Genomic DNA, 27,136 nt, shown 5'->3' on the forward strand with positions numbered 1-27,136 from the left:
TTGTAGGTAAGTTCACTTGTCTTTTTTTTTTTTTTTATATTCCACACATGAGTGATATCATATGGAATTTTTCTTTCTCTTTCTGGCTTACTTCACTTAGAATGACGATCCCCAGGTCCATCCATGTTGCTGCAAATGACATTATTTTATTCTTTTTTATGGCTGAGTAGTATTCCATTGCATAAATATACCACAACTTCTTTATCCATTCATCTGTCGATGGACATTTAGGTTATTTCCTTGTCTTGACTATTGTATATAGTGTTGCTATGAACATTGAGGTGCATGTATCTTTTCTAATTAGAGTTCCCTCTGGATATCAATCATAGCTTCTTGATACCATATTTCTAAACACACTGTACTTGGCTGGTTAAGGGGATGGCTTAATGGTACAGCTGCCTAATCTCATTCATTATCTCTTAATTCTGACTACTTTCACTCTCAGGGGCAGCTTTATTTTCAAGTTTCTAAGATATCCAGTGTTGTGTGCTGACTACAGTTTAGTCATTCTACATGTTTTTGTGTGTGTTCTTGCTCCTGTAGGTGACATGGAAATCTGTGGGTGGCAGTGTAGCCCAGCGGGGAGTGTGGACGTTGGCAGCAGGCCTGGATTCATAGCCAGGTGCTGTTCCTTCCAGCTTTGTGACCTTGGGCATGCTTCTTAATCTCTCTGAGCCTTGCTTTATCTGAAAATGATGCCAAAAATAGTACTGAGGGCACAGGGTTGTTGTGAAGATGAAATGAGATAATGATATAACATGCTTATTAGCACAGTGACTGTGGCACGATAAGCGCTGTGATACTGTTCATAGCATTATTGATAGGAGAGATAAGACAAACAGCAGTTGAGCAAATTGAGAAAATTAAATTGACTAGATTATGTGATCTTGCTGCTCTTTTTAAATGTCTATCCTCCCTCCCCCTGCCCGCCCCACACCCAGTTTGCATTTTCTCTCCTTCCCTCCTTCCAGTCATTGCATTTAACTCAAAGAATAACATTTAAGCTGAATATTTTATTTTAGTTTTAGAATCTACCTTGGAATAAAAACCACAAGCAGAACTTTCTGATTAAGACAGTAAATTGACATTCAGCTTTATATTTTACTTTGGGCCTTCTTATGCCTTTCCTGAAAGATTCCAGAGTTCAAAGAGTTGATCAGATAGTATTTATCATAGGTAGTCAAGTAGCATTCCATTGTTTGGAAACACCACACTTTATTTCCTCAATTGATGGGCATTTGAGTTATTTCTGCTTTTTGGTATTATAAACAATGCTGCTGTGAACATTCATGTATGTTTTTTGTGGACATATGTTTATAATTCTCTTGGGTATACTATACACATAGGCGTGAAACTGCTGGATCCCAAGGTAACTGTGTTTAGCCTTTTGAGGAACTGTCAGTCTGTTTTCCTTTTTCATTCCCACCAGCAGTGTAAGCTCCAATTTCTCCACATCCTCCCCAGCACTTGTTATTATCTGTTTTTTCTGACTGTAACCATCCTAGTGGGTGTGAACTGGTAGAGCGAGATGAACTTTTGTTTTAGTATGAAAGAGAAGGATGAAATTTTAAACGATAGTGAAACTTTGGTCTAGAGTCAGCCATAATCAATCAGCCAAAAGTCTATTGAGCACCTGCTAAATCAAAGAGGTATAGGTTGTGCTGTGGTCTCCGTCTAAGGCAATTAAAATCTGGCTAAGGAGTTAAGTTATAAGAGACAGAGAAAGTTTCCGGTAAAGGCAATATAGTAGATGTGTCAGATGGATTCAGGCTGACTGTGGCTGGAATGGTCCCCAGAGGCTCTCAGGTAGAAAGTGAAGCTTGACTCAGGTCCCAAAGGATGTGTAAGAGGAAATGGCAGAGAAGATAACATTTTCTTTCCATTCCTCTGTTTTGAGTGGTGAATTACTACTATGCATGCTAACAATAGGCTACCTAGAGAAGTTAATTAGTTCAAGAATTTTTAAAAAATTGGGCATAAAATTAAAAGGAAAGGTGCAAGGAGAAAGGACAAGGTGAAATCATGAGAATAATTTCAAAACAGTGATCACCATAATGGTCTGCAAAGATTGTTTCAACAAGTCTCCCATTCTTAGAATTCTTCATCAATGATCTGAAAACCACATTCTGCGTTCACTGTTCCTTTAGACAAACAAAATTTGTTTAGAAATGATTTTTAAATTCCTACTAAAGCACAAAACAGCATTATTATTGCAACTACTTTCAGCAATATCAGTATGTTTTATTTTGAGATACAAGGTATCTGAGGAATATTAAGGAGAAAGTTATTTTCTGAATTCATTACATTTACTCCTTAAAGTGATTTTTTTCTGATTTTTCCCCCCACCCTTTTTTACCAAGCTCTCTCTAGGCTACATGACTCCCTGAAGGACCAGAACAATGTTATGTTGGGGATATTGGTCTCTGGGCCAACCTGGGATCAGCACCAACCTGCAGGGGATTGTGGCCGAGCCACAGGTGTGTGGCTTCATATCCGACAGAAGCGTCAAGGAGGTGGCCTGTGGAGGAAACCACTCCGTGTTCCTCCTGGAGGATGGGGAAGTTTACACGTGTGGTTTGAACACCAAGGGGCAGCTGGGCCACGAGAGGGAAGGAAACAAGCCAGGTGAGTGCACCTTGTCGGCCTTGATGAGACGTGAGACAGGCTGAGGACCAGGAGGGCTGGTCCAAGGTTTCCTCACCAACTGGTGATCTTTCAGGGAGGCTCTCCTTTTGGTGAGAAGTGACGAGGTTGGGTCTGCAATTGTGACCGTGTAGATTTTGTTACACTAGCGTGGACATGTGCTGCTTTCTTTGTTACTGTCTTTTTTAGTTCAATCTGAATCAAATTAAGATATAGGACCTTCATTAAAGAAGAGCCTTGCTGTTTCTTTTTTTTCTGGATGATTTTACTCTATTATATTCACTTAGGAAACTCAATTTGGTACCAGGATGAGTATTTTTCCCCCCTGTGACTGCCTGCCTCTTTTCTCATATTTGTTCCCTCGCATAACATGTGGCTGTATTCCATAGTTCCCCTGCCCAAACGGCAGTATTAATTTTGTATATTTAATTATTAATTTTTATATTGACCCTTGGATAAAGGGCTGCCTGGCTGGTCTTGAGGATAAATTGTGAAGTATTATTTGTGGGCTGTTTCCCCATTCTTTGCCTCCAGGTTTCCTCATTGGAGCCTCTCTAAGATACCCCATCAGGCCTGCCTACCTGGAGCAATACCCAGTATTCTAGCCAGGGGCTCCTAATCTGTGGGCCCTGGACTTTGGGGATTTCAAGGAAGGGCTTTGTAGCGTGGGCTGTACGTATGTGCAACTTTAAATGTACAGTGCACCTGATACCACCTGTTTTCAAATGTAAGTAGATCCTAAAATAAAAATTCAATTAACAGTGCCACCAGTTTATAAACTGAGTTAGTAAATCCTAATCATCATGCGTTTAACCAATTAATATACACAAGTATAGTAGTTATGGGGGTGGCAGGAAGGTTTTTGGCTTTTAAAAATGATTTTCATGTTGGAAACAAGGTCTTCTTTCTCCTCCTCCTATTAAAACTCACGTGTGTCTTACGTGAAGCTCCCACGCTTGCTGTGCTTCCCCAGGTGAGTCCCGGTATCTAACACCTGCTGCCTGCAGGGGGGTTGCTGGCAGGTTCCAGCCCATCAGTGTGCTCCTTCCTGGGGGAATGTCTACATTTAAGATCCACTTTAAGAGACACTTAAGGCCCACATTTCACCTGACCCTTGGAGGACTTGTACCCACCCTGGCCAGCCTTTGAAGGGAGTGTTTTGGGGACGAGGAGGAGATCTGTCTGGTACTCCTGCAGAGACAACATGGCAGGGTGAGCTCTGGAGTCAGACAAACCTAGTGGAGGTGTTACCTGTCTCTGACTCTGTATTTCTGGGCCTCCGTTCCTTTCCTGTAAAAGAAGCCTTCTTGCTGACCTGTAGCTCTTGATGAAGTAGATTCAAATGGTAAAGAGGTCTCCACAAAGTTACCTATAGCTGCAAAGGCCGCCATCCTCCACCCCCCAACCCCGGTCCTGTCTTCTCTGTGACTCCGCCTTCTGTCGGACAGCCTCCTGCCATGTCCCACTGCGCACCTTCGTCCTGGACCCTGGGGTGAGAGGATTCCACCTGGGGTGGACAGGTGAAAAAGGAAATAAAACCTCACAGGCCAGCGACAGCGAGGATCTGTGGATGGCACCACGGTGAATGCATCTGAGTGTAATCTGACATTCTCCCAGGGAGCCTCCTGCCACAGCCCTGGGGGGGTGCTGGTGGTGGGCGGTTCCTGGGCCCCTGGGAGTGAGTGAGCAGTGGCGAAGCAGTCAGTCGGCTTCTGCCCGCACACGGCCAGCCTGCAGCCGCTCCCTGTAGGCAGAGCTGCGTGATTGCAAGAGACTGGCGCTAGAGGTGTGCCAAGAGGCTTTCAGATTCAACCACGGAATCCAGCCCATGCTTGTAATCTATATTTGGAATAAGCAAGACTCTAGTGTAAATTACAATGGATTCCAGAAATTTCTGTTGCTGGTTAAGTTCGTCTGTTAATTATAAACTCCATAGCAGCTGTGAAATAGTGCCTCTTTGAATGAAAAGATTATGTGGGTGGGTGCCTCCCTCTCTTTAATTTTTTCATTGGTAGATGTGTTCTAAGTCTGGGTACCATTGGATTTATTTTTAATCAGTGGGAAAAAGAGAATGAGCTTGTGTTGTGTGTGTGTTTATTGAGAACTGTGACCTGGAGTGCTGCTAGGCACAGAGGGGAAGCCAGTGACAGAGGGACCCTGTGTTGGGCGGTCTGTGCTGCCCTGGCCCCCAGGAACGCCATCCCCAGGGAACCCCTGCGGTCTTGGGGGAGGGAGCTCGCTAGAAGGCCGCCTCCCCAGGGAGCCTGCTCTGGGGGCAGTGGGTAGGTCTTTGATTCCAGGTCAACATCATTGCCCAGGCCAAAGGATTTCACGGGAGGGAGGATTAAAAAAAAGTGAGGGGTAGGAAAGGTGGGAGAAGGTGGTGACGTTGGGGATGTGCCAGGACTAAACTCTTCAGTTTGAACTTGTGCCTTGAGTCTGGCCAGCTGGCTGTGAAATGTCAGTTTCTATACTTTGTCTCTAACAGCTGCAAGGTACTTGAATTCTTTTTTTTTTTTTTTTTTTTTTTCGGGAGGACTCCTGTACTTGCCACAGAGCAGTGGTATAAAGCCCTTCACAGTGATTTAAAGGGTTTATTTTTTTCCTCCTTGAGATCACCTAATAGTTTCCTGTTGCTTTTGCGGCTTCTGAGGCTGCTGTGCCTTCCTTGGACTCTGACTTCTTTGCTTCTCCACGCTGCCCTTATGTGACCAATGTTGTGCCTGTCTCTGTGTGGCTCGAGGAGGGTGTTTTGAGGGCATAGCAGGTACTGAAACTCCTGGTTGTGCTGGCCCTGATGTTTTCCCAGTGTGTCAGGCAGCTTAGGGTTCTAGCTTAGGTGTGTCCATGACTCATTCATTTGGGCTTCAGCCAAAGGCAAAGAGGCCTGTGATTCCCAGAAGCATTTTTAGTGGGCAGAATATCAGAGCCCTTTCTAAACTCAATGTCTAGCTTTTTTTAAAAAAAGTGTTGGATTATTACTGTTGTGCATACTCCTTTCCCAGAGGACTTTTTTCTCCTTCATTTTCACCCTCAGTTGTGGTATCAACCTTGTCTCCTCCCCTAGATCAGGGATAGTTTCAGTGCTTAGGACAATCTAGGATCATTACTAATTTCCTCATGTCTTGGCCCATGAAGTCATCTCACAATTTCCCAAGACGTACGGTTACAGAGCTGCATTACAGGAAGATGGGTGTGCCTCCTTTTTTTTTTTAAATAAAGCCAGCAAACAGCAAGTTTTCTTCTAAATGATGCTTTTTAAAAAACAACTGATAAATCTATAACTGAACGTTAATCAAATCTTGAAATATTTTATTAAATTAAAATAGAAACTGGTCACCCATAGAAAAACATTCAATAATTTTACCTCAGTTTACCATGCTTTGCTTACTCCTGCCCATCCTCAGTGTCAACACTACTCTTCAGCTGTACGGACCGCTCTCCTTTTCCCATACATACTCTGACTCCCTATATTGGGATTTTAGCATCAGCTAATCCTTGTGTTATCAGGGATGTCTGAATTTATGTAAACCTCCTCTAACCTTTCTTCCTGTCTTGAGTAGGCGAGAACTGTGGTAGGTGCAATTACTTAATCTCATTTGACTATGTTAAATTTTAAAAATTCTGCATGGACATCCCAGGAAACCTTTCCATAGCAAACCCCACGGGTAACCATTTATAAACAGACTTTTAACATTTCTGTGCCACGCTGTTTGATTCATATCTGTGGTTGGTTCCTTTTACCTCCTCCTGAGTTAGTTTCTCTCTTTTTTGCAGGTAATTTAACCCAATTCACATTCACACTTTGTATTCAATCTAGGCATTTCCATAATGCCCATCACCATATGTAACAGCTCTCCCGCCGCTTGATAAATGAGGTTTATAAAGCGGAACACCTCAAAAGCCTCAATTCCCAGGGCTGTGGATGCTGCTAACCCTGGTAGAAGAAACACTCTTAACTAGCTTATCAGGTTGTTCTCGGGCATCTGAAGGACGCAGTAACTCTGCCATGTTAATCAGCTTTTGCCGAAAAGCAAACTAGCTGAGCTGAAGGAAAGGGAAGAAACGCTATAATGACTTCCTCACTTTGAGGTGCATGTTTCCATGGCCGTAACTCTGATATAAGAGGCAGAAGGTGCCAAAGCAAATGCTCAGATGTCAACATCGCACTTGTTAGGGGCCCATCCCTTCCTCATTAGGGAGGCTGCACGGCTTTTTTTTTTTTTTTTTTTTTTTTTTTTTTTAGGGAGAGGGAGATAATTAGGTTTATTTATTAGTTTTTTTTTTTTTAAATCAAGGTACTGGGGATTGAACCCAGGACCTTGTGCATGCTAAGTACGCACTCCGCCACTGAGCTATGGCCTCCCCTCCAGCACAGCCCTTTCTGATGACGATGATGACAGTAGTAATCAGACCCCATGGGGTGTGTTGTTGCTTTGATAGCTCAGTGGACAGCCTTCTGGTCCAGAGGCCTAGGGATCCGGAGCAAATGCCATTTAATAATTTTATTTTCTGGTATGGCTAATTGAAAGTTACTTTTTTCAGCCTATAGTACTCAGCCTACTTTCTTTAAAGACATTTGAATGTTTTAGAAAATATATCCTTGTTAGTGAGCATGTTCTTCACTGAGATGTTTTTGTTTTAAAAATTTGCAGTTTACTTGTAAGTAATTAACACAGTGGTTTGCATTGTGATACAAGGGTCTCAGTTGATTTGTTAATTGTAAAAGTGGTTAACTATATATATTACAAGCTCTTTTCATCTCGATGTGCTTAGCATTTTTAAGCTGATTAATCCTCATGATAGTCCTGTTAAAGTAGGTCAGAATTATTATCCCACATATATGTAAAGGAGAAGAGGAAAGAAAGTTGAGTTTGAGTCTTGGGTACTGACAGACAGTTTGGTTTTAAGAATCCTAGAATTTTGTCCACGGACATCTTTTTAACTTCAGGCTGGTTGGAAAAGCTCAATAGAGTTTTATTTTCAAGCTGTTTTTTTGTTTACATTTAATTTCCACTCAGTCCTTATAAAAGAAACAAAAAAGATGTAAACTTGGCCTCCAAGTAGCTTGTATTCTTTAATTTACCTGTTAAAGACTACATATGATCGAAGTGCTTTGATTAAAAGTACAGAGAGACAATCTCTTTCCTCTTTAAAATCATTAGATGACTGTTTGTCAGCCTGTTCTTTTATGCTCCTTAGAGTGCCGGATAATCTGGGGAGAAAGAACACATGATAATTCACATCTCGGGAGGATACGTTTTGCCTCGCAATTTACTCTTGTTGTTCCTTTATTTCCTTGAATTATTTGCGTCTTATTCAGTGATTGATTCAGCAGATATTTACGAAGTGATTAGACTACTGGATTCCTCATTTGTTCTAGATGCTGTCAGAACACCACATGTTTAGCACAGAGCTACCCTCTGGGAGTTTATAGGGAATAAGGCATATTCCTGTGAAGATTACATAATGCCGTTCGCCATGTGCCCAGCAAGAGATAAAGGTCCTAAGTGTGTCAGAATGAGGATTATAATGAAGAGTTAGGTCTATGTCAGCTCACCAACAGTGCTGACTTTTGATTTCTCAGAATGTCATCTTTTCCACCCACATACATATAAAGTTCAAGTTTATCTTAAGTTTGTGAGCTTGCAGGAGGAGTGAACTCTAGAAATTCAGAGAAGGGGCAGCTTTGGTGATGATGTCAGTGCTGCAGGGATGTTCCATGATTTTAGTAAGTCCACCCTTGAATTTTTGTGTTGCAGTCTGAATTTCATAGTTTGGTGGCTTTGATGAACTCTTGTCTAGCTTGGTGATCTGTGATCTTGACAGGTCTAGGATAAGTAAAGTGTTTCTAAATTTATCAGTCTGAATGGGGTATGTGTAGTCAGCTGCTACTTCATAGTGATTCAGGAGCTACGGAAATGTTTGTCTTTCTGAGTACACGCCCTTTGACAGCATGTAATGTTGAAATATGGGGTAACTCTCCGCAACAGATACGGTCTCATATCCTTTCAGGCTTCAAATCATTTTTTTCTCTCACTATTCAGACATGTTTTGCAGTTTCTATTTTATGTAGTTATTAAATAACTCATAGCAACTGGAATCGTTATTGTAAATGATTTTAATTTAGAGTGTTAACTAATTATGTAGGCAGTGCAATGAATAAGAGCATGGACTCTGGAGCCAGACTTAATAGTTTGGAATCCTGGCTCTGCCACTCACTGGCTGTGTGACTCTGGGAAAGTTGCTTAACCTCTCTGTATGTCAGTTCTCTTAATTGTAAAATGTGGATAATGTTAATATCTACCTATTAGGGTTGTTAGAGGATTTAGAAAGTTGTATGTCAGGTGTTTGGAATAATGCCTGGCCCAAAGTAAGCACTAAATTAGTGCTAGCTATTATTACTAGTAGTGGTAGTAGTAATTTGTCTTAACACCTTCCATTACAACTTTTTATTCTACTATTCCAGCATATTAACAAATAGATAAATTCATTACATATATATTGTATTTATACATAGATAAATAATTGAGTTAATCATCTTTATAGGTTCCCTTAACGCTGCAGGATCTGATGAGTGGTATATACCTCCAGGGGAGGAAGATGATGTAAGCTAGGGTCGTTAAGAGAGACTTCACACATTATGCTTATTTTTGTATTTTGAATTTTAGAGGACCGTCTGTTTTCTATTTTTTGGTCCTTTATCTTATTGGTCCCAAGAAAAGTACCTTGCATATATTGGGAACTCTGTAAAAATGGATTATCCATATATGGACATGCATACATTTATCTTATCTCAACACCGTGGTTAACACTGCCTCAGCATTCTGGTCCAAAATTGCAAAGATAAGGGAAGCAAATGAGGCCGCTGGGGATGTTATGGCACACAAAGGGCTATTTTGTGATGCTCCTAGAAGATTTGGCAACACTTGGCCAGGTGACTTGATCTCGCCACAGGTTCGAAATTAGACTGCAATCCATTGATGCTTGAGCCCCACTGAGCTCTGTGGGCAGTTACTTTAGGCTTCCGTTTAGCTTTGATAGGGGTGGATCTTTGGACAGGGATATACATGACCTGAAAGAAGGTAAGTGGTCTCCTTCCTGCATTCTGCACTTGCCTAAGAAGAGATCATTTTGGAATCTGAACCTGTCTGATCCTTTTTTTTTTTTTTTAAATGGGCCTGTATAAGTCAGGATGCTTTCAGCTGCAAGTAACAGAATACTAAACTAAATGTGGCATGAACAACAAGTAAAATATCTGATCTCACATTGAAAGTCCATAGAGAGATGTTTCTAGGATTGGTTAAGTCAAGGGCATACTGACACCGTCAAGTACCTGGGTGCTTCCCATCTTTCTATTCTGCCATCTTCAGTTTGTTGACTTTCTTCCTTGGGCTTGTCCCCTCATGGTCACCAGGTGCCTGTCGCAGCTCCAGGCATCACATCTTCACTGTGTTCAAAGGCAAACAAGAAGGGGAGTTACTTGCATCACCTTTCAAAATGGGGCAGATCTTTCCCAGGAACTCCTAACATCTTCTTTACTCTCATTGGCCAGGCCTGGGTTACATGCTTACCCTAGACCAGTCACTGGCATGCCTGATTAGTGAAATAAGAATCATCTGATTGGCATAGTCAGGACTCATCTCCTGGGCCTCAGGAGGGGCCCAGCGGCCCTGAGGGTTCTGGTGCAAGGAAGCAGTGGGTGATAGCTGACCGGCAAGCAAAGCATGGTGTCTGATTTCATACTGTGTGCAAACTTGTGTCTTTGACACCCTAAAGTGAAACCACGAGTCTATATTTTGCTCCATATTATGATCAGTGGTTCCTTTTACGAAGTCAACACCTTCGCGTCTGCTTTTAGAACAAAACTAATGGTTGTCGTCATGAGGCAATGCTTTCTCTGTAGTGTTTATTATATGATATATGATGTGGAATAGTGTATTTCTTAAGAGTTACTCTCTTACCTTTATATCTTAGAGATAAGCATAATGTGGTAGGCACATAGTGTAGGAAATGTGTTAAATGAAATGTCTTGTGGGTTTTATTATTTTGTTAATTTGCCATGTTCTATATGAGCCCTGGGAAATTGCTGCGGGCTCAGCCAACAAAGATTAGAGTGATCTGTGTTTAAAGAAAATCGTTGGATTTTAAGGATGAAGGATAAAAGAGTGACTTGACTGGTAAAGATTTCCATTTATTAGGCTTCACAGAACTAAAAGTGGATTTGGTGCCACACAGCAGAACAACTCCAAAGGGAGCTGTAGTAGACTTAGCCACTTCAGCTCAGTAAACCTTACCAATTTTACCCATTTTTAGAAAGATGGCAAAGATTTTGAAAGTGGTCTGAGAACATTTTCTTTAACAAGTAGTATCACCTGGTCCACGAAGCAGGCATTCATATATTAGTGATCCCTCCTCATTTAATTGTCAAACTAATTAAAATCACGAAATGAAACAGACTTTAAAGTACACACTTTAGGATGCCTCCCATCCCCACTACCACACCTTTCTCGGCAATAAGTAAATTTCCGGGGGAGTATGAATGTCTGTTGATATGACTGATACACGTCTTCCAGTGATGAGATGATTTATTTGTTTGGCAGAATGTACGGGTATGAGTTTAGGTATGAATCAGTGATGGATGGATGGGAGTGGAGTTTCGTAGTAATGCGAAGATTCATCCTTCCTGCCCAATCTCCAGCCCGCTGATGTGGTTGTAAGATTTGCTGGGCCCCGTTTAATGCCTGCATTTGTCCCTCAAGTGCTTTACCAACAAGGGTCAGCTCTGCCACTCTGTGGTGCTTTTTTTTGGACGTGAGAATTGTCCCATTATATTTAAAGTGTTATTTTCTCCCTCGTGATATTTTTCTCCTTTGCTGCTGTCAGCTGTTAAAATGGAAACATGTGCAGTGGACTCAGATACTCTCAAAAGGAATATGATTTACCTCATTAAAAATCTGTGTCTGAGAACTTTCTGTGCGGTCTAGTCACAATAGCGTCTCATCTCAGCCTGTTAACTTTTTTTGGGGAGTTGTTCTTTCTGTGAAGAAGAGTGTTATAAGGCTCTTTCCCTTGTTTCAAGGTCATTAGCTTGAGGAGAGTCCCTGCCAATTGAAAAAAACCTGTTTCCCACTTCAGATAGAGTTGTGTACTTTATCATGTGAAAGCAATCTTTTATTTATTGGTTTGGAATTGGCCTCTTGCTGTACGGAGAGTACTGATCCTGGGAAAATAGATTGTGCTGACTGAGATAGTGAGTTCGACATTCTGCCCGTGGTCCGAGGCTGTTTGGGTACCAGGTCAAAATAGGGCCTGTATGGGGGTGGGGCCCTTATGCCCTTAGGCAGCAAGTCGTCTGGCTTCCTTCTTGGAAGTGGAGGCAGGTGGTCTAGACCCAGCTGAAAGCAAGAATGTTGGTAACAAGGAGGAGAGAAGGGCAAGTTGGAAGAATGAAGAACGGCACTCACTCTGAGCTCACTGGCAGGCACAAGTTGAACACTGTCCCCTTTGCTTGAGGGAAAGAAGGCTTAAGTAATGCGGAGTGTTTTTATTTACTGTGAGGGGGCATGTGACAGGGAGCCCTCAAACCAGCTAGTCATGAATGAGGAGTTGGAAGTTTCTGTGATATCCTTATGATGTGAGCCCATGTTTTACCCATCCTTCTGTTTTTCATTCTTCACTGAAAGCAGCGTTCAAGGTAGAAATGCTTTGCCTTTAGTCTCTACAGTGTAGAGATGCTAGTGATGAACAGTATATAATCATTCTAACTATTTCGTGCTCTCCCACTGGTCACTGAGGGTATAATTCAGATTACCTGGATACCTGTCGCCTTTTTTTTTTTTTTACTATTCTCATTCATCAGAAGGTATCTCAAAGGGTGGGGAATTCATCTTTAGGTTTTATACAGGTTTTGTAAATAGCTGCTTTTTATATATCTAAACTGACAAAATGTGATTAGGAGTGGGAAGGGGAGCGGTATTTCTCTCTCCCCACCCCTTTTCTCCATTTGCCTCTCTCCCTCTCTCTCTCTCTCTCTCTCTCTCTCTCTCTCTCTCTCTCTCTCTCTCTCTCTCTCTCTCTCTCTCTCTCTCATACACACATCACCAGACATAGGCTGAGTTGGGGGAGAGGACCAGTACCTTTTATCCAGGGTTAGGCAGGACCCCCTGACTTACAGAATTTCTTTTCCTTATCATTTTATGAGCTTGAGAAAAATCGAATTCTTATTCCATCTCCTTAAAGCCATCCCTTTGTTAAATCACTTTATGAATACCATTTTACTACCTTGACTTAGATATTTTGGGCACTAACACCATTTCAAGTTTGTCCACAGTTTAAATGAACCTTTAATTTTGGCAGTGAGGAGAAGACACATCTCTTGTGGCCAAAGCTGTCTAGAGACCTTCTTAGGACTGGCCGGGGGAGCCTCAGGCTTTAGTGCATGTGGATGGAACCAACCAGTTGGTTTGTGACGGGAGAGACTGGGGAGGGAACCCAAGACTTTTCTTAAGGATTTAGTTTAAGTACCTTTACTCTGTCTCTAGCTCTGAATGGTGAGACCAGAGCCACAAGTCAAGAAGAAGCCATGCTTCTTTCACTTGTACTGTTGTTCCTCTTCCCTCAGTGCATTCTTGACTCTCAATTTTATATGTCACTGCTCAGTGTAATTTCCATATTTATATAAAGTACTTGGGCACTTTGACTTTCCTTAGGCTTTTATGCAGAATTTTTTTCTGGTCAAGGTTGCATGGCTGCACAGGTAAGTCAGGCATATGATAACAGGCACTTACTACACGGAAAGAATGGTTTACTTAATAAATGCCATTGATATAATTGACTGTTCACCTCCAAACGCACCTAGACTCCCTAGCTCACTCCATATTCAAAAGTAACTTCCAAATAAACACACAAATGTACAAAGTAAAACTACAGAAAAAAGGGGCATGTGTTTAAAACCTTGGGGCTTCTAACGTGAGACAGGTGGTCCAGAAGCCATAAAGTAAATGATTGGCAAATTTGCACAAACAGAATTTTTTCTGTGATACAAGACATGCATAAATGAAGCCAATAATGAGTCATAGACTGGGAGAAATAATTGCTGCAAACTACCAGGTAGAGGTTTCATATTTCTAATGTATCAGAGCAGCTTCAAATTGATAAGAAAAAGATAAGCAACTCTGTAATAAAATGGACATTCTACAGAGGAGTGCTTGCCACTGGCCAATGAATAAATGCAAATATGCTCAGGGAATTTTTAATTAAAACAAGATACCATTTTTTCATCCATTTAATTGGAAAAAAATTTTAGAGTACTATCCTCTTCTCACTGGTATTGGAAAATGGGTACTGTCATGTCTTGATTGAGGAGGTGTGCACTGCTGTGGTCTTTGTAAATCAGCTGGCTGTTTTTAGTAAAATTTAAAATGGTCAAACTTTTGAATCAGCAGTTCCATTTTTAGGAAGCTCCCTTACTCAAATGAAAATGGTACCATATAGCATAAGGAAGTATTTCTGTGGATGCTTATTGCAGCAGTGTTTTTAATGGCAAAGTAACAAACTGCTTACTCATCCTCTGGGGGATAGGTTGAATAAATATAACAGAGAAAGCTTTAAGTACCATCTTTATAATGTTTATTCACACAGTATTTCCAGCCTCAACTTCACTGAATTCCAGGCTTGATTTCCACTTGAAATCTCCACTTGGATGTGTAATTGGCATCTTAAATTTAACGTATCCAAAGTCAAACTGATTCTCTCCCTTAAGCCTTTTCCTCACTCTGTTCTTCCATTTTTGTAAAAGGCAGTTCCGTTCTTCAGGTCAAACGCTTTAAAGTCATCTTGGATTCCCTGCTTCTTCCCACTCCTTTCCTTTTGTTGCAGGAAAACGTGTTACAGCTCGCTGTTGTGACAGCAACCTGGATCCGAGCGAGAGACCAAGCAGCACCCGGAGAGTTGGAGAACTCAGGTTTATTATGCCAGTGGGCCCATAGGAGTTAACACTCCAATCTCTGGACCCCCGTCTGTAGGTTTACACAGGCTTTTATAGGCTGCCAGTTTACACTTTGCAACATCATATGCAAATAAAGTATAACAAAAGTTGACTAATTAGGAACAGGCTTTGTAGAAATGGACCAATTGCGTGGGGGAGAAATAACCAATCAGGAGTGAGGGAAATGGACCAATCAGGAGGGAGAGAAATAACCAATCAGGAGTGAGGGAAATGGACCAATCAGGAGTGAGCCCACTTTCCTGGAAGTTAGCTGGTTCAGAGGCAAAAAGAGAGATAAAGCCGTTGGGCCAGGGAACCAGATGGTGCTGGTAGGAGAGTAGTGGCCCTGCCTGGGGGTCCTGCCGGTCTTTTTTATGGGATTTCCCACCTCACTTTTACTACCCTGTGAATTTCGTACCCTCTGCCCAGCACCTCTTTATTTCTAGTCCCTGCTTTGTTTTTCTTCATAGTTTATCCCTATCTGATGCCCTACATGCACCTTCATTCATATCTCCTCTTCCTCCCTCTCTCATATTTATTTATGCTCCATGAAGATCGGGGCTTTGTTTTATATCCTCAGTACCTAGAATGGTATATTGCACGTAGCAGTGCCACCTTCAGTAATTATTTTTGAATAAATGATACTGTGAAAAGAGACAAAAAAGTTTCTAACTAAGGACTATAGAATCCCCTTTTTTGTACAAATAAAACCAAGTCAAAACTTTGTTTTAATAAACTACATTCCTTTCATTTTTCCTCCCCGTGGTTGCTCTGTGGAGTTCATTTCTAGACAGGCTCGCACAGCTTCAAGTGTCAGGCATTTGCCTGGTGGCTGTAATGCTCTGCATGTGTACAGGTGTGAAACTGCTGACACAGGAGGGGCAACCATAGAAATCCTGTCTGCTGTCCTGTATTAGGTTTGCCTGATTTGCTTGTGGGGGTCTGAAGTATTTGTGAGTCAGCTGCAAATATATTGTTGGTGCTAGGGACCTAAATATATGGAGCATGGACATCCTACAGTGTGTGATTTCCATGACCCAAATATGTATGAAGTTCTTTTTTAATCCTAAAACTAAGTATTCCAGAGTGGGAAGCCGTGTGATTACATCTGCAGTAAATAATGGCAGGCGTGTTGCTATGGCAGCTGACAACCTGCTGCCTAAAGTTTGGACCCATCCTTCACCCTGAGATGTATTTGCTTTTTCATAATAGCTTTATTGAGGTATAATTCACATATTGTACAATTTACCCACTTAAGGTGTACAGTTCAGTGGTTTTTTTGTTATATTCACCCCATACCCATTAGCAGGAACACAGCTCTTTCCCCTAGCTCTAGGCCGTTTGTTTTCTGTCTCTGTAGATTTGCCTCTTCTGCTTTTTCATGTAAACAGAATCATATAACATGTGGTCTTTTGTGATTGGCTTCTTTTAACTTAGCATAATGTTATCTTAGCATAAAGTTCATCAGTGTTGTAGCATGTATCAGGGCTTCATTCCTTTTTATTGCCAAACAATATTCTATTGTATAAATATACCACATTTTGTTTATACGTTCATCAGTTGGTTGATACTGTGGACATTGGTGGACAAGTTTTAGTGTTGATACATGTCTTCCTTTCTCTTAGATATTTATCTAGGAGTGGAATTGTTGAGTTACAGGATAACTCTAAGTTTAACCTTTTAAGGAGCTGCCAACTCTTTTTCCAAAAGTAGTTGCACCATTTCCATTCTTGCTAGTAGGGTCTGAGGGTGTGAGAGTTTTTTTTAATGCACCTCTGTTCACAAGAGTGCCTACTTCATAGGGTTGTTGTGGGGATTAAATGAGGTAAAACATAAAGCTCTTAAAACAGTTCCTGACACATGGGAAGCAGTCAGTAAGTGCTGGCTATTTTACTATTATTGATGAAGTGGGTAGTCCATGTGTATAGCCAGTTCAGAATCAATGTAGTGTTTCCTTTTTATTATTGTGGTAAAGCATATGTAACAGAAAGTTTACCATCTTAGCCATTTTTAAGTGTACAGTTCAGTAGTAGTAAATGTTGTGTTACCATCACCACCGTCTATTTCTAAATCTCTTTTCATCTTGTAAAACTGAAACAATAGCTCCCCGTTTCCTTTTCTCCCAGTCCCTAGCAGCCAGCACTCTGCTTCCTGTCTCTATGAATTTGACTACTTTAGCTACACACTTAGTATAATCCATGTTGTAGCATGTGTCAGAAGTCCTTTTTTAAGGCTGAATAATAGTCCATTCTGTGATATACTGCATTTTCTTTATCCATTCATTTGTCAGTGGACATTTGGGTTGCTTCCTCTTTTTAGCTACGGTGAGTAATACCTCCAAGAGCAGGTGTAAACAAATATCTCTTTGAGACCCTGCTTTCATTTCTCTTGGGTATATACCCAGAAGTGAAGCTGGCAGATTTTTAATTTTTTGAGGTGTCTCCTACTGTTTTCCATAGGGGCTGTACCATGTTACATTCTCACCAACTGTGTGCAAGGATTTCAGTTGCTCCACACCCTCACCAACACTTGTTATGTTCTGGTTTTTTTCATAGCAGCCATCCTGATGGATGTGAAGTGCTATCTCATTGTAGTTTTGGTTTGCATTTCCCTAATAATTAGTGACGTTGAGAGTCTTTTCATGTGCTTATTGGACATTTATATATGTTCTTTGAAGAAATTTCTATGTCCTTTGCCCTTTTTTGAATTGGGTTGTTTGCTTTTTGTTGAGTTTTAGGAGTTTATATATACTGGATATTATTCCCTTATCAGATATGTGAGTTGAAAATATTTTCTCCCATTCTGTGGGGTGCCTTTTTACTCTGTTGGTAGTATCTTTTGATGCTGAAAATGTTTAAATTTTCATGAAGTCCAGTTTGTCTCTTTTTTCGCCTGTGCCTTTGGTGTCCTATCCAAGAAATCATTACCAAATCCAGTGCTGTGAAGCTTTTCAAGGCAGTTTCTTAATATTCAGAATCACCTGGGCAACTTTTAAAAAAGTACAGATGTCTGCAATGAGAAATTATTAATCAAACATAGGAGTGAAAGAAACAACAGAGGGGAGCTCAGGAGTCAGGAATGAGAAAAAGTTATAGATATCTGGTCTTCCCTAAATGTTCTGATTCTGGAGGCTGGGATGGACCCAGGTATATGTGTTTAGAGAAAGTTTCCTTAGGGCTTCTGCTGCTTATTTTCTGTCGTGAGTCACTGCTTTAGAGACTCCTCTCTGCGTACTCCTAGGAAGCTTCCCGCAGGCCTCCTCAGGCTGGTTTTATTTCTCATCCTTTGTCCTCTCATAATGTGCTGTACACATTTTTGTCATTGGATTTACTTCATTATAATGTAATTTTTAAAAATTGAAATACAGTCAACTACAATGTGTCTTTCTCTGGTGTACAGCACAATAATGCAGTCATGCATGTGCATACATATATTCATTTTCATTTTTTTCCATTAAAATTTATTATAAGATACTGAACATAGTTCCCTGTGCTATACAAAAGAAACTTTAAAAAAAATCTATTTTTATATATAGTGGCTAATATTTGTAAATCTCAAACTTCCAAATTTATCCCCTGCATCCCCTTTCCCTGGTAACCATAAGATTGTTTACTATGTCTGTGAGTCTCTTTCTGTTTTGAAGATGAGTTCAAGTGTCTCCCCTACCCCTTTTTTTCTTCAGATACCACAAATGTGTGATATCATATGGTATTTTTCTTTCTCCTTCTGGCTTACTTCACGTAGAATGATGATCTCTAGGTCCATCCATATTGCTGCAAATGGCATTATTTATTCTTTTTTATGGCAGAGTAGTATTCCATTGTATAAATATACTACAACTTCTTTATCCACTCATCTGTCGATGGACCTTTAAGTTGTTGCCATGTTTTGGCTATTGTATATAGTGCTGCTGTGAACATTGGGGTGCATGTATCTTTTTGTCATTATAATGTAATCTTTAAATCTGCTGTTAAAGACTTTGGGTCACTTTTTTTTTTTTTCCTTTTGAATGGGGGTTGGGGAGGTAATTAGATTTATTTATTTATTTTTTAGTGGAAGTGATGGGGATTAAACCTAGGAACTCCTGCATGCTAGGCATGCACTGTACCACTGAGCTATACCCTTGCTGATTTTGGATGGATGGATGAATGAATGTGGGAATAATTAGCTCTTTATCACTCAGGACGCAGGTTGGTTGTTGCCTCTTCCAAGGAGCCTTTCCTGACTCTGTCTCCCCTCCACCGCAGGCTGGATTAGATGCCTCTCAAGTAGGCTGTCTTCAGCAGTAGCATGTGTCTCTGCCATAATGCTGTGCTATAACGTCAGCTCATCTGCCTTGCTTGCCTGGTCAGTCAGAGTGAGCTTGAGTGGAGAACCAATCTTATTTATCTTTTGACTGAAATATCTATAAAAAATTTTGTATATGATAAACTTGTACTTTGTCTGATGTGTGTACTATATTTTAATATCTCTATTGAGATATAATTTATATACAATAGGATTTATCAATTTTAAGTGTGCAACATAGTGAGTTTTGACAGTTGTAGGCAGTCAGGTAACTACCACTGCAGTCACAATAGAGGACATTTCTTTTATTCCTCCAGACTTTTATGCCCTTTGTAGTCTATTCCATCTCCATACCAACTGCTTTTACCCTGTATCTACTTTTTGTCACCATAGTTTTGACTCCTAGAATTTTATATAAATGGAATCGTGTTAAGTAGTCTTTTTGTCTGGCTTCTTGGAATAATGCTTTTGAGATTGTTTTTACAGTTGCATCAGTAGTTTCTTTTTGTTTGCTGAGTTTTTGTCCATCTTATGGATTTATCACATTGTTTATCCATTAACCAATTGATGGGGAATTGGGTTTTTTTCCCCGATTTGGGTTATTTTGAGTAAAATTGCTATGAATATTTGAGTACAAGTATTGTGTAGACATATGTTTTCATTTTTCTTGAGTAAATTCCTGGAGCTGGGATTGCTGGTTCATATGGTAAGTGTGTGTTTATAAGAAACTGCCAGATTTCTAGTGACTGTTTCATTTTACATTTATACCAGCAGTTTATAAGAGTTTTAGTTGCTCCCCATTCTCACCATAACTTGGTATTGTCAGTTTTTTTTTTTAACTTTAGCCATTCAAATTGATATATAATGGAATCTCATTGTGGTTTTTATATGTATTTCATCAATGACTAATGATCATGAGCAACTTTTCATGTGCTTATTTTTAGCTATTTGTATATCTTATTTTTGGCAAATATATGTTCAAATATTTTGCCTATTAAAAATCAAATTGGAGGGGGAGGATATAGCTTAGTGGTAGAGTGCATGCTTAGTATGCATGAGATCCTGGGTTCGATCCCCAGTATCTCCATTAAATAAATAAACAAAAATAAACCTAATTGTCTCCCCCCAAAACCAAACAAACAAATAAAAAAAGCAAAAAAAAATTAGAAAATCAAATTGGTTGTCTTATTTTTGAGATGTAATAGTTCTTTATATATTCAGTACACAAATCTTTTATCAGTGATACATTTTGCAGATATTTTCTTTCGATCAGTGATTTTCCTTTTCATTTTCTTAACTGTCTTTTGAAGAGCAAAACTTTTTATTTTGATGAAATCTAATTATCAGTTTTAATTTTTATGATTCATGCTTTCTGTGTCCTAAGAATTTTACCTAACTCAAGATTATAGTCATTTTTCTCCTGACTTTTCTTCTTCGAATTTTATAGTTTAGCTCTTTCATTTACGCCTAGGATTCATTCCAAGTTAATGATTTATGTGTGTGTGAGATAATGGTCAGAGTTCATTTTTTGCGTATGGATGTTCAGTTTTTAGTTCCATTGTTGAAAAGACTATCCCCCACTGCATTACCTTGGCGCATTTGAAAATTAATTGGCTGTGTGTGTGCTGGTTTATCTCTAGGCATTCTATTCTGTTAATCTGCGTGTTCATCCTTAGTTCTACACTATGTTGATTACTGTAGCTTTATAGTGAATCTTCAAAAAGTATGTAGTACAAATAGTGTAAATTCTCTAACTTTGTTCTTTTTCAGAATTGTTTTGGCTGTTCTAGCTCGTTGGCTTTTGCATATAAATTTGAGAATCAGCTTTTCAGTTTTTATCAAAAAACCTGCTGGGATTTTCATTAAGATTGCATTGGATCTATAGAGCAATCTGGGGAGAATAGATATCTTAACAATATTGAGTCTTATGATTTGTGAACATGGTGTATGTCTCTATTTTGGGGGTCGTCTTTAATTTTTCTTTGCAATGTTTTGTACTTAGTGTACAGGTCTTGCACATGTTTTGTTCCTAAATTTTTAATATTTTTGATGTTATTACATACGGTATTTTAAAATAATTTCTATTTTTAATAGTTTATAGAAATAAGGTTAATTTTTTGTGTATTGATCTTGAATAACCTTGCTAAATTCTCTTAATAGTTCTCGTTATGTTTTTTTGTAGACTCCTTAGGAATTTCTCCATAAATGGTAGTGTCTATAAATCAATTCAGTTTTATTTCTTCCTTCCCAGTCTGTATGTCTTTTATTTTATTTTCTTGCCTTATTTTACCAAATGAACTCTAGTGCAGTGATGAATAGAGGTAGTAAAAAAGGACATCCTTTCTGTGTTCCTGATTTTAGAGGGAAGGAATTAGTTTTCACCGTTAAGTGTGATGTTAGCAGTGTTTTTTTTCTTGGATGTGTTTTATCAAGTTGAGGAAGTTCTCTGGTATTTACTGATTTTTAAAAAAGTCATGAGTGATGAATTTTGTTAAATGTTATTCTGAACCTATTCAAGAGATTGCATTGTGTCTCATTTTTAGTGTTAAGGTGATGAATTATATTGATTATTTTTGAATATTAAGCCAATCTTGCACTCAGAATAAATCTAAGTAATTTTTATATATTGCTGCTTTTGATTTCTAAAAATTTGACAAGGATTTGTACATTTATGTTCATAAGGATGATTGGTTTCCTTTTCTTGTAGTGCCTTTGGTTTTGTTATGTGGGTAATGCTGGACTCATAAAATGAGTTTGGAAGTATTTCCTCTTCTGTTTTCTGGAAGAGTTTGTCTATATTAATATAGATTTATTATAGGTTATTATTTTTTACTTAAATGGTTGGTAGAATCACCAGTAAAGCCATCTGAGCCTACGGGTTTTTTTGTGGGGATTTTTTTAGTTATAATTTCAATTTTTAAAGAAGATATAGGATTAGATTATCTGTTTTATATTAGGTGCGTTTTCGTAGTTTGTGTCTTTCAAGGAATTTGTCTACTTCACCTAAGTTGTCAAATTTATTGGCGGAAATAGTTCATAATATTCCCTTATTATCCTTTTCATGTCTGTAAGATCTTTTTTTCTGATGTAGGTAATTTGTGTCCTCTGTTTTCCAATTAGATTGGCTAGAGGTTAATCTATTTTACCAATATTTTCAAAGAAAAAATTTTGATTTCAATGATTTTTAAAAAATCTTTTTTAGTTTTCTTTGTTTGACTGATTTGTACTCTTATGTTTATTGCTTCCTTTTGTTTATTTTGTACTTAATTTACTATATTTTTTTCTAGTTTCTTAATGTAGAAATTTAAATCACTGATTTACTCCTATTTTAGTAAGCATTTCAGGCTAAAATTTTCATTAAGGCATCACTTTAGCTATATTCCACAGGTTTTAGTTGGATGTATTTTTACTTTTATTCAGTTAAAAATATCTTGTAATAATTTCCCTTGTGATTTCTTCTTTGACCCATGCGTTATTTAGAAGTGTGTAGTTTTTTATGCAAGTATATAGGGATTTTACTGAGATTTTTCAGTTAATGATTCTAGTTTAATACTCTGTTTTCAGAGTACATTTTTTGTATGATTTTGGGCCTCTTACATTTATTCAGATTTGTTTTATGGCCCAGAATATGATCTGTCTTGGTGAGTAATCTGTGTACAATTGAAAGAGTGATGTATTTTGCTGTTGATGGATAGAATATTTTAAAAGTACCAATTAAATCAAGTTGGGTGATAGTGTTGTTCAGATCTTTTATATATTTATTGATTTTGCTTTTACTTGTTAAATTAGTTGCTGAGAGAATAGTGTTGAAATCTTTCACTATCATTGCTGATTTGCTTATTTCTTCTGGCTCTTTTAAGTATTGCTCTATGTATTTTAAAGCTCTGTTATTAGGTATGTACACATTTTAGATTGTTAGGTCTTCTTGATGAGTTGTTCCTTTTAACATCATTAAATGTCTTTCTTTATCCCTGATAATATTCATTGTTTTGAAATCTACCTTGCCTGATATGAATATAGCAATTGTAGCTTTCTTTTGATTAGTGTTAGCATGGTATATCTCTTTCTTTCCATTTATTTTTTATTTTCCTGTGTGTTTGCATTTAAATATTATATATTTTTAAAGACTACATATAGTTGGGTCCTGCACATCAATCCAAGCAGATTATCTTTGTATTCTGATTGGAGTTTTTATATACACGTTTCTAAGAGAAAATGGATAGATGACTACAATTCCATAGTAGTAAGTAGATAAAGTAAGTGGATCTCAATACAGGGATGTTTTGCCTGCAATGGTAAAATTTTACCCAAATGTATAAAAATCAAGTAGGATTAACTATTTTTAGGAAACCCTTCTGGAAGCATCTCATCTTGCATTATTATTGTGCAGTGGTACTGTTTATTAGGTAGCATATAGTCTAAAATAGTCATAAACAATCTGCTATCTTAGAACTAATTTCCTGTTACATTGCATTGAATGAAAAAGATTTGAGTTGTTGAAAAAAGTTGTGGGTAGGAGAGGGAAGTGGTAAGAAATCTTTTTTAAAAAGCTTAAAAAATGTCCATAGTACAAAAGTAAAACATGTGTATTGCTCACAGGTTAAATACCCATAAACAAAAAGAAGCAAATAAAAGTTTTACTTTTTAGTTTTACCATCTTGAACAAAAGACATTGTTATTAGTTTGAAATACATCCTTCCATTATTTTTTAAATATCAGTGTAATTTTTAAGTGGAGTCACATCATACTTCTTTATAACTTTCTTTTCCATTTACTATCTAATGAATGTTTTTCTGTGATGATGTTCATAATGATCTATATCAGTCTTTTTAATGACTGCATATTTCAATTTATAGTGTATAATTCCAATTTCTAATTTTTTATGTTAATAGCAATGCAGTTTATAGCATTTCTTTAGCATATATTTGTAGAAATTTGACTGTTGGATCAATGAACATGCAAAATTCTAAAGCTACTGGAATATTGTCAAAATGCCTGCCTTAAAGTTTGTGCTAATGGGTGGTATAATAACATAAGGTGTCTACTGTTTACTTTTTTCAGAGATATAGATTGGATTTGTGTCAAAACTTCAATTTTTGTGTCCTTCATTTTCTTCTAAAAAACTAATCAGCTTATTATCTCTAATTTTTGATTTAGGTATTTTTAAAATTGAAGTACAGTTGATTTAGAATATTGTGTTAGTTTCTGGTGTACAGCAAAGTGATTCAGTTATACACATTTATATTCTTTTTCATATTTCCCATTAAGCTTATTACAAGATATTGAGTATGGTTCCCTGTGCTTATACAGTAGATCCTTGTTTATTTTATATAATCAAAGATAATTTTTACTTTACCACAGTTTAAATGGTAAGTAAAAAATAGAGACTTTTAACACAACTTCTTTGAAGATAAGCGGAGAGGTAAGTATTTTGTGATTGCACAGTTACAACACGTCAGCTACTCGGTATATTTTGTGACTTAAAGAGGGCTTTTTATTCTCTTTTGGGTCAGTCCATGGGTTTTGGCTGCCTTCTAGGGAGGCCAAAGTTGACATATTTGAGCAGTGAGGAAGTAGAATTGTTCTAGTGTTAAGTGTAGGATGTGGTGGAAATTGGAAGGGGTAGGTTTTTACTTTGGGTGACAATAAATGTTGATGAGAAAATAGGGGATATATGTATATTGGTCTCTTCCTTCTCTTCTCCCCTAATCTGGTTCCTACACACAGAGCTCCTAAAACCTTTATAAATTCTTAAGTGATAAGGGTACCAGGAGCATCTTTTGTTTTAATGAAGTGACTCTGGGTGGGCTCCTGGTTGGGAGCTGGTCATCAAAGACCCAGCCATGATTAGAAGCTTGGAAATTTTCAGCCTCCCTCCCCTTCTCCAAAGAAGGGAGAAGGGCTGGAAATGGAGGTCATAACTGACCAGCCCTATGTGAAGAAGCCTCATGTAAAGAGATATACTGGTGGGGGAAAATTGAATTTTCGTAATAATGTTCTATTTATATTAGTGGATCTTGCACAGATTAATTTATTTTCTAAATGGATCTGTTTTGGTTCTGTCACTTCTCTGATTCATGTATCTTTTGAAAATGTTTTAGTTTCTTGATTCCCCCTGAAGGGTGAGGATCCTTTGAAATACCCCTGAACTCTCCCAGTGATTTTGAAATAACCAGTTCGTTTTCCCCTCCTTTAATAGGAATTACAGTGCCATAATTTGTCTGTAATTTTTTTGGCAGCCATTTGAGACATCTTAAAGCCTGACCTTTGCATTTTGATGTTAAAAACTGCATGTATTGAACAGGTGTTCACTAGCATTTCTTCAATGTGAGGCAGTCTTCCTGGAGCTTACACTAGTTCATGCAGGTACCCAAGCAGGTGCACTGGTGCTGGTGCTGTCATGGTACAGAAAACAAAAGCTTTGTGAAGGAGAAAGCATCCATGGTAACCTGTGAGCTGAACTTCGAGGGACTTAGTATTTTGTGCCAAGGATTAAGATTTCCGTCTTTTTGAATTATCAACTGGAGGATTTAGGCATTTAATGATACAAAGTTACATACACGACTGTATCACCACAGCAGTGGTTCCTTTTGCTTTTAAGATTCCCTCTACCAGATCTGTCAGGTAGTTTTCTCATTTACAATCTTTCTCTATTAAAATCCTTTAAAAAATGTTAGATTATGCCATGGTTGGCAATTCTGAGCTCCTGAACGTAACTGAGTCACTGCAGCTGGTCTTATTCTGAGCAGTGAACTGCTAATGACTCAGAAGCACAAAGTCTCCCCTCCCGTTCCCTGTGACAGACCTCCAAGTGTTTTTATTGACTTAGTCAGTGAATTTGGCTTATTGCATCTGAAACCATACATGGTAAATTTATACTTATGGCTTTAAAAAGAAAATATTCTTAAACATTTTTCATAGTGTTTGTTTTTGGGCTTTGTATGTGAACATTAAAACCCAATATTAAAGTCACCTGGCCGTGAACTGAGACCTACTACTCTGAACTCTATCATAGCTAGTCTTTCTTTCTGATTCTTTAATTGAAAATATTTGGTTTAATGATTGTTTAAACTTGGGAAGTCGTACATACGATTAGGCAGATAGGTATTTGATACTCAGATAAGTTAAATGAAGCATCAGCTGCTCAGAGATACTGCCGCCTCCAGGAATCCAGCCCTTCACTGTATAGGAAGGTTAAATACAGTTGTAGTTAGAGCATTTGTAGGAGAGCTGTACCTTTGTTTTATTTTTGTTTTTGTTTTTGTAAATTTAGCCAAGTGGAACAAAGACAGTTTGTGGACTTTTTCCAGTTAAAATAAACAAACGTAGCAGAAAACAATGTTATTTTAAAAGTCAGACTCTGGGTTTCCAGTTCCAGGGGGGGACAGAGTAAGCACATTCCTTCCCGTCTCTCTTACTGAATGCAGTTATAAAACCTGGACAGAATGTGTGGAGCAGCTGTTTGAAGACTCTGAAAAGCAAATAATGGCAGGTGGATTGGGAAGAAAGACCACAATTCAGAGTACCACTGAACTGGCAATGAGTTTACCATTTTCCCGCCCTGGTCCTCTTACCATTTGGCCCAGAGGCATGTGCAGCTGTGGAAGTACAGTATGTAGGCTGGAGAGCTAAAAAGGGAGCCCCATGAAACCTGAAAGTATCTGAGAGATCTCAGAGAATAAGGAACATGGGAGAGCAACTCCATATAGTTACCTATCAACTCTTGGACTCACCCCTGAGCTGTGTATGTGTGGATCAAATTCTTCTTAGCATATAAATGACTTTGAAAACTTAACTAACAAATAGACCACCACTCAGGTCCAGAGTGGCCACTATGTGGTGCGTGGAGGACACAAATCCAAATAGCACTGCAAAGGCTTTGAAAACTAAAACAAAATTGTTAACATTCTCCAGAAGATTTAATAAGACCCAGAATCTTATAATATTCAAAGTGTTCACGATACACTTTGAATTACTCAGCATATGGAAACCCAGGAAAATGTCTACTAGCAGGAGGAGAGACAACAGATGCCAGTGCTGGAATGACATAGATATTGGGATTATCTGATGAAGACTTTAAAGCAGCTATTACACAAATGTTCCAATAAGCTGGCTCAAACTGTTGTGAAGCAAATGGAAAAATGAAATTCTTTGCAAAGAAATAGATGGTATAAAGAAGAACTAACACAGAAATTAAAATGAGAAACTCACTGGATA

The 27,136-nt window shown here is 38.5% G+C and overlaps 1 protein-coding gene and 1 non-coding gene across 12 annotated transcripts in view; both read left to right on the forward strand.

Annotated features, from left to right (window-relative positions):
- Positions 1-27,136, forward strand: part of HERC3 (HECT and RLD domain containing E3 ubiquitin protein ligase 3) — a 130,028-nt gene that overhangs the window by 9,543 nt on the left and 93,349 nt on the right. For 7 of the 11 annotated variants that reach the window (XR_012500607.1, XR_012500609.1, XM_074347154.1 and 4 more), the window contains one exon: positions 2,361-2,625. The exons of 2 other annotated variants lie outside the window; for them this stretch is intronic. Coding sequence is in view for 5 of the 9 variants with exons in the window: in XM_074347154.1 (XP_074203255.1) it covers positions 2,400-2,625 (226 nt within the window). In the remaining 4 variants the exon portion in view is untranslated. Of the gene's footprint in view, positions 1-2,360; positions 2,626-3,177; positions 3,371-27,136 lie in introns of those variants that run through there. 2 more of the 11 variants (XM_045525021.2, XM_045525022.2) reach the window with 2 other exon arrangements.
- Positions 19,934-20,006, forward strand: TRNAT-AGU (transfer RNA threonine (anticodon AGU)). Its single transcript has one exon. It is a non-coding gene; the product is annotated as a tRNA-Thr (tRNA).

Source organism: Camelus bactrianus, chromosome 2 (assembly GCF_048773025.1).
Source record: "Camelus bactrianus isolate YW-2024 breed Bactrian camel chromosome 2, ASM4877302v1, whole genome shotgun sequence".
NCBI lineage: Eukaryota > Metazoa > Chordata > Mammalia > Artiodactyla > Camelidae > Camelus > Camelus bactrianus.